The sequence below is a fragment of the Notamacropus eugenii genome, chromosome 2 (genome assembly GCF_028372415.1).
Source record: "Notamacropus eugenii isolate mMacEug1 chromosome 2, mMacEug1.pri_v2, whole genome shotgun sequence".
Taxonomy (NCBI): domain Eukaryota; kingdom Metazoa; phylum Chordata; class Mammalia; order Diprotodontia; family Macropodidae; genus Notamacropus; species Notamacropus eugenii.
Genome location: NC_092873.1, coordinates 473996943 through 474012400, shown reverse-complemented (window position 1 = coordinate 474012400; position 15458 = coordinate 473996943). Strand labels below are relative to the sequence as shown.

General features: G+C 38.4%; 1 protein-coding gene and 1 long non-coding RNA gene across 10 annotated transcripts in view; one reads left to right on the top strand and one right to left on the bottom strand.

The window, feature by feature from the left end:
- The window catches only part of DNM3 (dynamin 3), a 626037-nt gene that overhangs the window by 584424 nt on the left and 26155 nt on the right, over nt 1-15458 (top strand). For 4 of the 7 annotated variants that reach the window (XR_011975664.1, XM_072648609.1, XM_072648608.1 and 1 more), the window contains one exon: nt 3658-3894. Coding sequence is in view for 6 of the 7 variants with exons in the window: in XM_072648609.1 (XP_072504710.1) it covers nt 3658-3894 (237 nt within the window). In the remaining variant the exon portion in view is untranslated. Of the gene's footprint in view, nt 1-3657; nt 3899-8268; nt 10106-15458 lie in introns of those variants that run through there. The other 3 variants (XM_072648611.1, XM_072648610.1, XM_072648612.1) reach the window with 2 other exon arrangements.
- Nucleotides 7339-15458, bottom strand: part of LOC140529744 (uncharacterized) — a 36309-nt gene continuing 28189 nt past the window's right edge. For 2 of the 3 annotated variants that reach the window (XR_011975667.1, XR_011975666.1), the window contains one exon: nt 7339-8548. This is a non-coding gene — a long non-coding RNA (uncharacterized lncRNA). Of the gene's footprint in view, nt 8549-10099; nt 15453-15458 lie in introns of those variants that run through there. The other variant, XR_011975665.1, reaches the window with a different exon arrangement.

Below are 15458 nucleotides of genomic sequence, written 5' to 3'. Positions count from 1 at the left end.
TAACCATGTAAATGAAAAGAACAATAACCACAAAACAATCAATGATGAATATTGAAAAATTATGAAAAATCAGCTTGGCCCCCAAAAAGAAGAGACAATGCAGGGGGGCAGAGCCAAGATGGCAGAGAAGCAGGGACCTGCTAGAGCACTTTCCCCAAGTCCCTCAAAAAACCTGTAAAAAATAATTCTGAACAAATTCTGGAGCAGCAGAAGCCAAAGAATGAGAGACTGAAGCAGATTTCCAGCCCAAGACAATCTGGAAGGTCAACAGGAAGGGTCTGTCACACTGGGCTGGGAGCAGAGTACAGTTCGGCATGGGCATGAGCCACACAAATAAGGATGGAGCTGGAGCAGGTCTTAGGGGACTGAATCACTGGCAGTTGCTGTGGTTTCCAGACTTCTCAATCTATGGAAGCCAGAGACAGCTTCAAAGGTCAGTGAGAAGGGTCTCTCACCTGGCTGAGAGGGGAGCATGGTCTGGCCCCAGCCCCAACCTGGTCCTAGAGCCAGCCCCAGCTCCAGACTGTGGCAGTCACTGCGGAAACAGAGGCTGCTTCCAGAGTCCTCCACTTAACAAAGAGCTCAAAAATCAAGTAATTGGCTGGGAAAATGAAGAGAGAAAAGAAACAGACTATAGATTCTTAGTTTCTTGGTGAAATGGTATTTTCTTATATCATTTGTGATGAGGAAGACCAAACATACAACCAGAAGAAGATAACAAAGCCAAAGCTCCTGCATCCAAAGCCTCCAAGAAAAAATATGAATTGGTCTTAGGCCATGGAAGAGCTCAAAAAAGATTATGAAAATCAAATAAGAGAAGTAGAGGAAAAAATAGGAAGAGAAGTGAGAGTGATGCAAGAAAATCATGAAAAAGAGTCAGCAGCTTGCTATAGGAAACCCCAAAAATGCTGAAGAAAATAATGCCTTTAAAATTAGACTAATCCAAATGGCAAGGGAAGTCCAAAAAGCCAATGAGGGAAAGAATGCCTTAAAAAGCAGAATGACCACATGGAAAAAGAGGTCCAAAAGCTCACTGAAGAAAATAATTCCTTCAAAATTAGAATTGAGCAAATGGAAGCTAATAACTTCATGAGAAATCAAGAAATTATAAAACAAAACCAAAAGAATGAAAAATAGAAGACAATGTGAAGTATCTCACTGGAAAAACAACTGGCCTAGAAAATGGATCCAGGAGAAATAATTTAAAAGTTATTGGACTACCTGAAAGCCATGATCAAAAAAAAAAGCCTAGACATCATCTTTCAAGAAATTATCAAGGAAAACTTTCCTATTTTAGAACCAGAGGGTAAAATAGAAATGGAAATAATTCACTGATCACCACCTGAAAGAGATCCCAGAAGGAAAACTCTTAGGAAGATTGTAGCCAAATTCCAGAGTTCCTAGATCAAGGAGAAAATATTACAAGCAGCCAGAAAGAAATAATTCAAGTATTGTGGAAACATAATCAGGATAACACAAGATTTAGCAGCTTCTACACTAAAGAATTGAAGTGCTTAGAATATGATATTCCAAAAGTCAAAGGAGATAGGATTAAAACCAAGAATCACCTCCCCAGCAAAACTGAGTATAATACTTCTGGGGGAAAATGGAACTTCAGTGAAACAGAGGACTTCCAAGCATTCTTGTTGAAAAAATCAGAGCTGAATAGAAAATTTGACTTTTAAATACAAGAATCAAGAGAAACATGAAAAGATAAACAGGAAAGAGAAACCATAAGGGACTTATTAAAGTTGAACTGTGTATATTCCTACATGGAAAGATGATATATTTATAACTCATGAGATCTTTCTCAGTATTTAGGATAGTTGGAGGGAAAATATATATATGTGTGTGTGTGTGTATGTATAAATAATATGTACATGTATGTATATATATATTACATAGAACGGGTCACAGGGTGAGCTGAGTATGAAGACATGATATCTAAAAAAGAAAATTAAGTGTTGAGAGGAATATACTAGGAGAAAGAGAAAGGGAGAGATAGAATATAGTAAATCATCTCACATGAAAAGAGGCAAGAAAGAGCTTTTATAATGGAGGGGAAGAAGGGGAAGGTAAGAGGGAATAAATGAGCCATTCTTTCATAGGATTTGGCTTCAGGAGGGAATTACATACTCAATTGGGTATGAAAGTTTATCTTACCTTACAGGAAAGCAGTGGGGAAGAAGATAAGAGAGGAGGGATAATAGAAAGAATAGCAGATTGGGGGAAGGGGTAATAAGAAGCAAACACTTTGATAGAGGGACAGATCAAAGGAAAGAATAGAATAAATGAAGGGTGAGACAGGATAGAGGGACATATAGTTAGTCTTTCACAACATGATGGTTATGGAAGTGTGTTGCATGACTACACTTGCATAACCTATATTGAATTCCTTGCCTTCTCAGTGAGGGTAGAGAGGGAGGGGGAAGGGAGAGATTGTGGAACCTGAAGCTTTAAAAATGAATGTTAAAAATTGTTTTTACCTGCAAGTAGGAAATAAGACATATAGGCAGTGGGATATAAAAATCTATCTTGCCCTATAGAAAATAGAAGGGAAGGGGATAAGGGAGAACAGGGGGATGGAAGGGAGGGCAGATTGGAGGAGAGGGTAATCAGAATACTCACTGTCCTAGTATGGCTGGAGGGGGGAGATGGGGAGTAAATTGGAAATTCAAAATTTTGTGGAACTGAATGTTGAAAACTGAAAATAAATAAATTTTTTAAAAAAAGAAATAGAGGGCAGTCCCTTCCACTCTTTTGCAGTCAGTCAATAAACATTTATTAAGTACTAACTATGTGTTGAACACTGTGTTAAGTGCTGAGGAAAAAACAAAAGGCAAAGATAGTTTGTGCTCTTAGAGTTCACCAGAGAAAATGCCTGGAGTAGGGACTTGGAAGGTCTTATTTGAGGAAAAGTGAAGGAGGCCAGTGTTAGTGGATAGAAGAGTACCTGAGGGAAGGGTGTAAGTGTAAGAAAACTGGAATGGTGGGGGTTGAGAAAAGTTTGATTAAGAAGAGCTTTGAATACCAAACAGAGGATTTTCTATTTGAAGTCTAGTGATTTAGAGGAGTGATATGGTTAGACCTGCCAGTAGCCCCTGAGTGGAGGATAGACTGAAATGGGAGAGCTTTGGAAGGCACACCCACCAACACCTACTAGAATAGTCCAGGAGTAAAGTGATGAGGGCCTACATCAAAGTGGTGGCAATATCAGAGGAGAGGAGAAGATACGTTAGAGAGATGTCACCAAGGTAAAATCAATAAGCCTTGGTGAACGATTGGTGAGGAGCTGAGGATGAACTTAGATTGGGAGCTTACTTAGTACACTAAACATGACAGCAATTTTTTTCCTGTGCCTTGATCAATTTTGTTTATGTATTTTCTCCTCTTTTTCTTTTAAAAAATATTCATTATTATATAGGATGACTATCTGGGAGGGAAGGATATATGGGAAAATATAGGTAAAGTAAAAACAAAAGTTAGCAATAAAAGTTAATTTTTAAAAGAAATATGAAAAAAGAAGGTAAGAAGGCACAAATATGATGGTATCTAGCTACCTCAATAATCTTAAATAATAAAGAGATATGAGAAGAGAAAAAATCTAACATGGTCAGAAAATAGGAAAACATAAACTGTTTATCTTTTGTGCTTCAGATCACCCCCTCCAAGCCCTACAAACCAAAGGAGACCAACATTAAATGCTCCTCCCACCAGACCCACATCGGGCCGAGGACCCGCTCCAGCAATTCCATCCCCAGGCCCCCAGTCTGGGGCTCCACCAGTACCATTCCGTCCAGGACCTTTACCTCCTTTTCCTAGTAACAGTGATGCATTTGGAGCACCTCCACAAGTTCCATCCCGGCCAACAAGGGCTCCTCCCAGTGTCCCAAGGTAAGAAATTAAATGCTTATTGGAAAGGAGGTTGTTTGCTTCTCTTCTCCTAGAGTGACAAGACATGGTTTATTTGAAAAAGAAAATTGCAAACATTTTCCTGTTTTTTTATGCCATTTTCACATCCCAGAGTAAATGAGTAGGTAAATATTCATAGCAGATCCACATAAGTAAGAGAGTAGGCCTGCTGTTTGAACTAAAGGTCATTGTGGAACCTTCAACAATTTAAAATATCTAAGCTACAAACAGAACTTAATTAAAGAAAACCTGCTCCCTCTGAGTGACACTGTGGCAGATGCTTATCATAGGACTGCAGCTGAGCAGAGCAGAGGTTGGAGTTTTGTAGGTTATGTGTCATTTTTATATGATAATCTCACCTTCTCAATTTCGAGGTAAATTCCAAAATGTATCTTTCTCAGGTCAACCAAAGTATAATTTTTTTTCAAAATTCATGCAACTTGTAAGAATAGGAATATATCAAAGTTGTAAATAAATCTTTATGGTTAAAAATTTCATAAGCGTAATAGTCTATGAGAATCGTAAGAAATAGAGTATCACACACTGTAACAAATTAAGAACATATTTATATAGAGTTATGTTCAAAATTGTATAGTACCTTAATTTTAAGGCAGCAAGGTGGTACAGTGGACAAAGCACTGGCCTTGGAGTCAGGAGGACCTGAGTTTAAATCCAGTGTTGGACAGTTACTAGATGCTACTGTGGGCAAGTCACTTAACCCTGTTTGCCTCAATTTCTCATTTAGAAAATGAGCTGAAGAAGGAAATGGCAAACTACTCCAGTATCTTTGCCAAGAAAACCCCAAATGGGGTCCTGAAGAGTCGAACAAGACTGAAACAACTTCCCATCTTAATTTTGCATATTTCAAGGGATAAGAAGCCAGTGCTTGCCTCGTCTTAGGCTTTAGAAATAAAAATAATAAATATCAGTAGTACAAATGGGCCAGGCATTAAGTATTATTCTAAAATAATTATTGAACTAAACTTTCTCTGTGCTTTCTGAAAGAAACACAACTATGTAAATATATAACAGAAAGAGAAAATAGTTGAATTGAGACATGCCAATCCACCTGTCAAAGCTGAGTGATATTACCTCCCTCTCAGATAAAATGCTTGAGTTGCATTTTTCTTTTCAAGGTAGGAATAGAGCAGCAGAGAGGAGAGGTGTGCTTAGCTCAAGGATCTCAAACAATTAGAACTAATGTGACAAGAAAGACACATGCACTGTGGGCTGAGTATTCCATTTTCCCAGAATGTTTTACTAATGTACCCACATCCCAGTCCCTTACAGGTTTGGCCTGCCCACTTCAGATTTAGCTGAAATGTTCTTCTGGCATGAGAACCCCAGCAAAAATATGCAAAAGAATTTCCCTTGAATATAAAAAAAGGGGCTTCAGAACGAATCCCCACAGGAACACACTAGCAATATGCAGTCTACAAATTGTTGGTTTTGGAGAACTTCAGATAGATGTGAAAACAGTGCCTGCCATTGTGCCATCCAGGGATGGAGGAGGTTCAGAGAAGGGTGGGAGAGGAGCCCCGCCCACACGAAGTGAAGGCCAGGATTCTGTCTGTGTCACTCTAAGAAGGAACCATAGCAACCCGCAATGCCTGGCCTTGGCATTGAACTTGCCCGTCTTGCTTGTCTCGCATGATTGCTTTAGTTCTTGGTTGCAGATAAGATGGCTTGCCAAAAGCATGTCTGAACATAATCCTGCGAATCCTAAACTGACTTGTTAAGCTGGGTGGAGCCACTCATGGCATTTCCTACCTCACAGAAAAAGCTGCAGTAGTCCGTCCCTTTACAGCTGTGCTTGCTGGCAGAGAAAGGAATGGCTGGTGAAGGGTGTCAGTGAGTTTAAAAGGCCCTTACTGGACACACGTAGAGACTCAAAAGTTGCAATAAAAGAGAATTCTAGAATGGCCTCAAGATAGATCCACTGCAACCTTAGCTTAGCTTGTAGATAAATTCTTATTTTTCCCCCAACAGTGCACTTAGTTTTAGTAGTCTGCCAGAAGATCTAATTAGTCCAAAGAAAAGATTTTTAATGAAAGATCATTGTCAGAAAAGAAGCAGAAGAATATTTTCCCAACAACATGGAACATTCTCCATTCTTTTTTAAAGTAAATTTGCTCTTAATATTTAGCATTCATTTTAAAAAAAATTGAGTAGGTTACAGATAAATTAAATAGAGAATTTACCCCAAAACAGAAATATGTTTGAAGCAAGAAAGTACATGGCTTTTGCTGAGGCCTCCAATTTACTCACTGGCTCAGTGAGTGGAGATGAAAAGCCTTGTGAGGAGCCGAGTCACCTGAAAGAAAGAATATTTCAGGATCCCTACTCCCATTAAAAGTTTAGCATTAGATGGAGTACTCTGACCACATAACGTCTGTTTTTAATAAAAAGCCAGAACAGGAATCCTAGCAAATGCATGCCAGGAAGGGGGTTTAAGATTTCAAACAAAAAAAAAAAAGGTTGAGGGACATTCTTAAAACTTTTCTAGTGTCTTATTTATTTACATATTCTCTTTTTCCCTGGTGGGTTTGCCACAATTTTTTTCTACTTAAAGAGAAAAAAAAACATAAGTGCTCTTCTTCATCATTTCCAAGACAACAGCAAGTTTAGCTTTCTGAGAAAGAAGTTTCATTTTTCATTTCTTTGCCTCACTGAAAGCCCTTTCTTCTATTGTATTTGAAACAGAACTCCTATGGTGACAACGAACACTGTCCTGCCGATTCCCTGCTGCCTTTAATATTGTTACAAAAGCAATAAGTAAACCTTTGGAAGGAGGGGATTCAATGTGGGCTTCTGCTTACATTTCCTCCGACCAATCTACCACCACCTTTTAAGAGAACAGATAATTTTATTCAAAACTTACTCAGAGTAATCAAGCTACTTGTAGTTTTAAAGAAAGCATGAGTGTTCTGATTCTTTTCTTTTTCCTTTGCTTTCCATTTTGATATGCAGAAGAGAAAGAGGGGGTGGGTTTGGCCCAATTTTTCCTCTGCTTCACAAGCTGTTTTGGTTTATGTCCACTGAATTTTTCTGTGAGGAAGCTAAAACTGTTGCATGATGTGTGCTTGCCTTAATTAATCCCACCTGAATAGGGGAGAGTCCGTCCCAACAAAGCTGACAAATGTGGGTGCTGACTTAGTGAGTAAGTTGATTGTGCAGTGTCTATGATTTGTAAAACATTTTCTGTTGCCAGGAGATCTGGGTTATCCCCTCCTTCCTTACCCCCAACTCTTCTCTGAAAAGAATAAGGCCAGGCTGGAGAAGTCCAGCTGTAAACTTGTTCAGTGCGATGATCTTAAGCAGATCCAACTGCCTCCAAAGAGTCCCACTAGGACCTTGTCCTCCTACTTAAAGATGTGAATCTACATCAAACATTCACTTTCATTCTCAGAGAGTTATTCTTGGTTATAGCTTCTTAAGATTAGTTTATTGAGAATTGCAGCCTTGCCATTAACAGAACAAATTAACTGAATCAGAGTGTGTTTTTCCTGGTGACAAATGATTCTGGCAGTCATTCGCTAGCTTCTACTCTGCTCCTCTCCCTTTTCCTTGAACTAAGATGTTTGAGAACAATCTGAATAGAAGGTGAGGTATGATGGAGAGGGTCTCCATCCAAGGAGAGCACTTCTTATTTACCTCATCACTCCCATCTCCATTTGGTCCACATTAAAATAATAATAGTAATAATTAACTGCCTTCTTTGAACAGATCCTAGCCATCACTTCATAGAAACTTCTCTAAGCTTGGCTAAGTGGGGCTGTCTCAAAGTATTTACCCTCTAGCCCAATTCACTCTAGTTTATCCATACATAGGACCACACAGAGGGGAGCCTAATCACTACTGGTGTCTAACCATTAAGGCTGATCATCAAATCATGTCCTGCATCTGATTTGTTCATATAACTGAACTACAGGCCCACATCAGGATGGCCCTTTGGTCCTACAGTTATGTTTTAAAGCTACCAAGTTTGAAGAGGAGAGCATGCCCATCTCATGACTTCACTAAGCTAATTCACTTGGCATCCTTGGTAAAGAGGCCTCCCTACAATCCCACATACTCAGTAAATTATTTTTTAATCAAGTAATCCCAGAGGAAATCTGATATAAATACTTCTGAACAGACAATGTGTTGATGTTCCTTTCCCTACAGTAATGAACTCCACTTGATTCTACCTATAGTTTGTTTTTCATGTTATTTAAAAGTTGCTTTAGTATTAATTCAGCTGGCATCCGATGACTTGAAATACCTTCTACATTAACCATGGATTTTAATGATAGCTTACATGTAATTATTTTTACTTAGGGATAAGGTCTCCTTGTTTTGTTGTTTTCTTTTCAGCCAGTCCCCCAAATTTTGAGTAAGGACAAACCCTCGATTCTTATGAATGCCATTGCATCCCTAACATCAAGGTTTGGTACCATGGAGGATGAAGCTGCTGAACTTTAAAGTTGTGGGCTAAGGGTACATGGACAGAGTTGCTTCTATGTCATTCTTACTCCTCAGCTGCCCTCCACAGTTATGGCTTCTTTTAACAGTTCGTTGTCATCTGGACAAATGATGCATTCAGCTCATGACTTCTGGTTTCAACCAAGATCTTTCCACTTCCTTAGCCACCTCCCTGAAAGAAAGAAAGAAAGAAAGAAAGAAAGAAAGAAAGAAAGAAAGAAAGAAAGAAAGAAAGAAAGAAAGAAAGAAAGAAAGAGAGAAAGAAAGAGAGAAAGAAAGAAAGAAAGAAAATTGTTCAAATGGATACCTTTATTTTTAGCCAAGCTAAACTTAAAAATAATTACAAACAAACAATGAGGTGAATTTGTCAAGAACAGGATCAGGAACCCAACTTTGATTTGTTCTATTTCTAATATTTAATTATTGTGTAAGCAGAATTTATGAGACCCTGCTTATAACTGTGCTGCTAGTTTAGCATTAGCCACCGTGATAATTTAGGGCCCTATGCAATTCAATACCATAAATATTCATAAATAGAAAATGGGTAATAAATGACTCCCTAAAGAGAATGGCCAATGTAGCTTCCTGCTGGAAAACTTTACTCTCAGACGCCTATAATTCCCACTATGGTATATCACCCTAGGTGACTAGATGGCTAATTTCATAGTCTTTCCCATTTCAGATCTTGGTTTCAAAACTTGTTTCACTCAAAGTGAAGTTAGTTTGGTGGTTTCCTTCTTGGACCTAGAGAATTTTCTACTTTACATCTCCATCTCCATCCTACCACAATTCAGAATGAGAGACTGCTCATGAGAGGCCCAGGAACAACACTGCAAGTTTGGGAGAGATCAGAACTGGGGGTTATCGGCAGATCACTCAGGTAGATTACTTCTTGAGTGGTTTTGAAGGGCCTCTCCACATGTTTCTCCAGAAACCAAATGTTGAGAGTGAAGGGGAGAATAAGAAATGACAAAACTTTATAGTCTGCATTTCACACGAATCAAGGCACAAGTCATGTAAATGCTGACAGGCAACTACAAGGATAACAATATGCCCTTGTTAGCCCAGAGGTAGCTGGCACTGGGTTAACTAAACAGAACTGCTTCCGTGTTCCATGACAAGAAATAGCAAAGAGCCCTTTCATTGTTCTCCTTAGAGGCTCTGAATTGCTGGCTTCCACAAACAGAGGGAAAGCCTTTCCAGAGGTGAAGTGTTCCTAGCCTTGCCCTGGGTCTCACCTGATTGACAGAGGAAGACAGCCAAGGCAGAAGTCTGGCACAGGAATCAGTGACCAGTAGAATATGCATAGTCAAAGATTTATTTTTTCGCTGTGGCCAGTCAGCAGCAAATTGTCACCAGCTGGAATCTGCTGAATGTTCCTATATACAAGTTGATGTCAGCTTAAAACTAAAAGGCTAGACTGTAAGCAAATGTGTACTGTGGTGGGCACGTCCGATAATGTGATTGCCACAGTTTTTTCTCTCTCACTTCCACAAAGGATGAATTTACAGTTAGACTTTCTGTTTCAGCCAGTTAAGAGTTAGCTGTTATCCAATGAATTTTTCGAAAACTTCAGTTTCATGGCATGCTAAATTGTAGCCCTTGAACCCTTAAGTTCCATTCAAATACCAAGCCCCCAGAACGGGCAGTCCAAGCAGTCTCCCTTCTTTAGGAGTTATCACCTATTATGAAAAATTAGAAGCAAAATGTAAATAATGCTTACCGCAGATGCTTTAACCAATAACGACCAGGAAATTCAAAATGAGAGTTTAAATGCTGGATCCTTCCCTCAAAGCCCTATATCTTTAGGTGCCTACCTCCAGCAATAAAAGGAAAGAGTTTAAAAAGGAGCTGAGGGCTTGGTGGCTTTTGTCTGCTTGTCACAACCTTATAGCTGTCTAAATGTAGAACTTTAAAATAGTTGACATCGAAAGCCTTTGGCTTGCTCATGTCTACATATAGTAAGTTTCCTCTGTGGGTGTGTCTGGGTCTAAACACATATTTACACCCTTTGGTTGCCAGATAAAATCCACCTAGCTTACAGAATCACGTGGTCCCAAATAATTTAGTATTTTTTGCCCTGGCCAGTGTTTACAGGGGAGGGGAGTGGGTAAAGCTTGAGAGATCTGACTGTATATTGATGCCAAATTACTAGCAATTGGATGAGGGTGAGGGTCACATGGCTCAATGATCCAAAATTAGAAAAGTTTCTGTAGAGGGCAAGTCTGAAGCCACAAGGTATTTAGGCAACTTCCCAGCATAGGCAATGTTGTAACTTGGTGTGACCCCTGCTCTTTCCTTTTGGCTGCTCTTCAGGCATCACAGCCACAGGGTGTACAACAACTACAAAGAATGAGTACTCGAAATTGCTGAATTAAAAAAACTGCTCCCACAAATATCAGTAAACATCCAGTGTTGTTTAAGGAGAAGTGAAAGTATTAGAGCTGTATTATTCACATGTACTGCAGAAAGATCCTCCCATCCCAGCTGCTCAAAAAGGCCAGTACCTCAAATCTTCAGCTGCTCCACCTAAGCAGGGAAAGCTTTGATCTAGATTTTCCCCAAGATATAATTTTTAGTCTATGAGATTGCAGCATCTTTTCGTTTTGTAAATTTTTTCAGACATTGACAAATAGTACCAAAAATATTTTCTAATTATTCTAATGTAAATCAGAGAGGGGTTTATAATGAATGAGAAATGTAAAAGTCCATCCCTTACCTGTCTATGGAAAATGGACCAATAAGGGCCCAATATATGGCAGAAAAAGAGAGAGGAGGTTATAAGCAAGATAATTGGATACTAAGGACCAGATAATCAACAGCTCATAGGTTGGGAGTCCTTCAGGATCTGCAGATCTCTGACTTTATAACCACCTTTTCAAATCACACGCTTGCCCTACCCTCGGAGGGCCTGTAATTCCACTGGCAGAGGAAGCTCCCTCTTTCCAGAAAGATATCCATTTCTCCCTAACTTAGTCTTAAAGAGGCAATGAAAAAGTGACTGGTCCAGGACTCATAACCAATATGGATGAGGAGGATGGTCAGGACATTTCCAGGTATTTTTCTATCTCTATGAGTCAAAGAGAAGCTTTATTGAAATTGTGAGAACATTTGTTATCTTCTCATATTTCTATGGTACCTAAGGTTTTCAAAGCACTTTCCTTACAATGTCTCTATGATGAGTATTAGTATCCTTAAAGCCACATTCTACACTGTATACAATTTAATTGATTCACCTTGAAATTATTCTCAAGATCAATTGTGAAAGCACTCTTTTAGAGTCTTTTTCTCAAAGTTTAAAGTTAAGGCACTGTGGCATTTGAATCTCCACATATCTACCACTATTCATACCTTTATGTTAGTAAATGAAAAAAATGTAAAAATTGAAAAAATTACCACTGCTATTTATAATGACCAAAAGAAAGTTTTGCTTTTAACTAGTAATGGAAAATATGAAATAAGCTGAAATAAAGAAACCTTATTAAAGAAAAATTCTACCTTACCGATTACTTTGTGAGGTGGAAAATATGGAAAAGCCACAATATATGTGTTGACTGGAGGAATCACTGCAGTACAGTAATTTCCTATTGCCTCCCCAAACCCTAAAAATTCCAGAAGCATAATTTGGAACTGGAAGGGGATTTTAGAGATCAGTCAGTCCAATCCTCTTGTTTTATAGATGAAGTAACTGAGACCCACAGAGAAGTAACTATCCCAGCATCATACTAGTAGTCAGTTGTAAAACCAGAATTTGAAAACAAGTCTCTCTGACTATAATCCACGGGCTTTCTACACTGTACCGTACTTCCAATATACTGACCCTACATTTCAGTTTCTCAGGCTATATAAATATACTTTTTTAGGCATGTGGAGAGTATTGTATAGTTTTTTCAAACTATAACATTCTAATTTAAGAAATTATCTTAATGATTAAAGGTTATAATGTCATATTGGAAACCCATTTTAAAAAGGATATTACGTTAGTAATAAGTATACTTGAACTGAATTTCCCCATTCCTCCTCAAACTTTGGTTATGTGACTAAATACTTCAATTTATTTTATTTTTCTACTATGTAGCAAGATAATTTGCCTTCATATTGTTGCTTAATTAATATCTGTTCAGCAGTCACAATACTCTAATTGCTTACAAAATCTCTAAACACGGAGGCTTTACCTTCCTTGAATCCTAGGTCTTTCCTTCCCACAATGAAATCCTGAAAACAAATTCAGTCCCTTGCCCTGTAGAACAAAAGATTCTACTAGTGTTTTCTTGAGTGCCATAACAGGTATATGAAAGAAGAGGGCCCCAAATGGATCTCCAGAATTGCAAATGCATACCCATAACATTTAAATTTTTCGATCTGTTATTACTGCTACCATTAAAGTCCCTATTTATGTTTTTGTCTATTTCTTATTCACCCACTACACAAGAATATATAGTAAGAAAACGATACATAAAGATTTGAGAAGACACTGAGAAGTGATTACAGAGATCACTGGTCCATCGTCTCCAATGTAAGGGGCAATGTTTGAGAATATTCTGCAGTCATTCCTCTTCTCGCCTCCCTACTTCATTCCTTCCCCATTCTTTTTTTTTCTTTGTACCTCAATTCAGTAGCATCTTCTAAAAATCTGGACCCCATTCTCTTTTCCCTTAGTAACTTACGTTAGTCAGACACCTGCCTTCTAGCTACTTTTGGCAGACAAGACCAATGAGGTCATGAGAGGAAGAAAATGTCGTAGTCTCTTTTTGGCTTCTTGTAACATCCAACATTATTCAAAACAGGACTTGTTATCAGGCCCTGTCTAAAATTACTTTGAGATCTGTTGACCAGAGGTTCTGCAGTCGAGTCAAGAAATAATTATGCAGTGTAATGCGCTCCTTTTGAAAACCAGAAGTTTACTTTATATTCTACATGTACCCTAGGTACGTAGAGATTACATTATATTATTAAATTTACTATCTATATTTCAGATGTTCTGATTATCTGACCTTTTCTATGACATCAGTGATGTTTAAGGAAAAGTATATATGCAAGATATAAAAAAAAAGTGAAAGCCTTTTATTTCTAAGTGTTTGGGGCTCTTCTTTCCCAAAATGCAGTAGGTTTCTCACCAGGGCCTCCTGTGCTCATTGCAGCAATGTTTTTCTGAAAGCATATTTTGCTGAATATGGCTCGAGGATGATAGAAGCTTTTGTTAAATGAGATGCCTAAAAGGCTCCCATATGGTTTTCATCGATTTTTCAGTCTAGACTTGCTTTATTTAGTGACTTTGGGTCTGAACTGGTAGAGGTTTTGTAGGCACTTTTATTAAAATGACAACAACTAAAACTGTGTATTGCTATTAAGATATAAAACAAAAGGCTTAACTTCTTGTTCAAATCTTGGGTCTAGGACAAGGAAGTTGGTTGAAAATTTATCACATGCTCACCTTTGCTATTCTTTCCTACACACCCTACCTTAACCACCTTACTCTCACAAAATTTTACAAAAATAGAAAATTTATAAAGGACATCAATAAGTATTACATTCATACAATTAATACCATTTTCTTTGGGGAATTTTTTGTGACTGAGATGCTAATTGTCAGAAACCTCTAATTCTTTCTCCAGACTCTTTCCATGACCCTGGGGACATATGATCCCTGCCCTTTTAGCACTAACTTTTACAAACATAGCATTTCCTTTTCAAAAAAAAAAAAAAAAAAAGGCAGAGGGGCCAGCCAGCCAGCCACTAAGTAAATGGAACTGAATTCTCCGGAGTTCAGAAGTGCCTTTGCCACATGTTGAAAATTTAGTTTTCAAAGGTTGTTTTTGAGACTTTTTCTGAGAATTACTTAGAGGCAGCATGACATTATCAGAAAGAAAAAAACACTACTTATATTTCTAGATCTGCCCATAAATCGGCCTTTTGCTCCCTGGTAACAGCTAACACAGCAAACCCCTTCCCAGTTTGACTACATCAGAAAGAAGAGCTTCATAGAGACAGAGAAAATGTGGGCCCTTCTGTCTCCACCAATATCATTGCTTGGTTTTGGACTAAACATTTAATTGAGCTTAGTCACATATTTATTCATTGACATGGCAGCGAACAAGGCACACTGCCTTTCTGTTTGTTTTTCTGTTTGCTTTGGGGGAAAAAACTTTTTAAAATCCCTTCTGAAGCGTGTTAGAACTCCCCCTGCTGGAAATTTTTTTAAGTTGATGGAATTTCCTTAGAAACCCCCAAGACCTGGTTCTAACCAAAATCCCATTTATAAGAGGTATAATGATACCTCTTTTGATCAATGTAATTTTCAAACCCACCAAAAGGAAAGAACACTGGGCTCAGGGTCAGAAGCCTGGAACTTGAGTCCTGCCTCTGCTCCTTATTAGCTGAATGACCTGGGTAAGTACAATGACCATTCATGTTCCCAGTCCCAATACTGATCAGCATGGAAGCTCTAACTTGCTCCATTTTCCCAAACTGGCTGGTTTGTCCTTCCTTGGACAGACGGCTTGCCTTCTATCCCCAGGGCTTCACCATGCTAAGCTTAGTGCGGATACTCCAGTCAGATACCAGCCTCAGCCTCTCCCAGTAGCAGGGATCACAGGCATGCACCACCACACCTAAATATGTTGTGTTTTACTGGCTGATCATTACTTTCTCAAAATGATAGGAATTAAAATGTTAACTTTACTCAAAATGTGATGTTTATAGCCTCAGTATTCTCAAACACCTACCACCACCACATGATGTAACATGCACATTCACTCTTTCCACATTTACCATGTCCCTAATTCAGTTTAATTGCTGGTTCCTATACCTATAGGTACACAATTAGCTAGCTTTTTTCACCAAGCTTCCCTTTTTTTTCTTCCTGATATTAAGTTCAAAAATCTTAAAATGTTCATCTGAAATCCTAAAATGTTTATCTTTTCAAGATGTTAGCCTTTTCCAGTGATTCACATACTTCATTCTCTGCATCTAGAAACTCTCACTAAATCAACCAACCATCAAGAAGCATTAATTGCCTACTGTACATCAGGCAGTGTGCTAGGTGCTGAGTACACAACATATAATAAAGGAAGCGATACCTA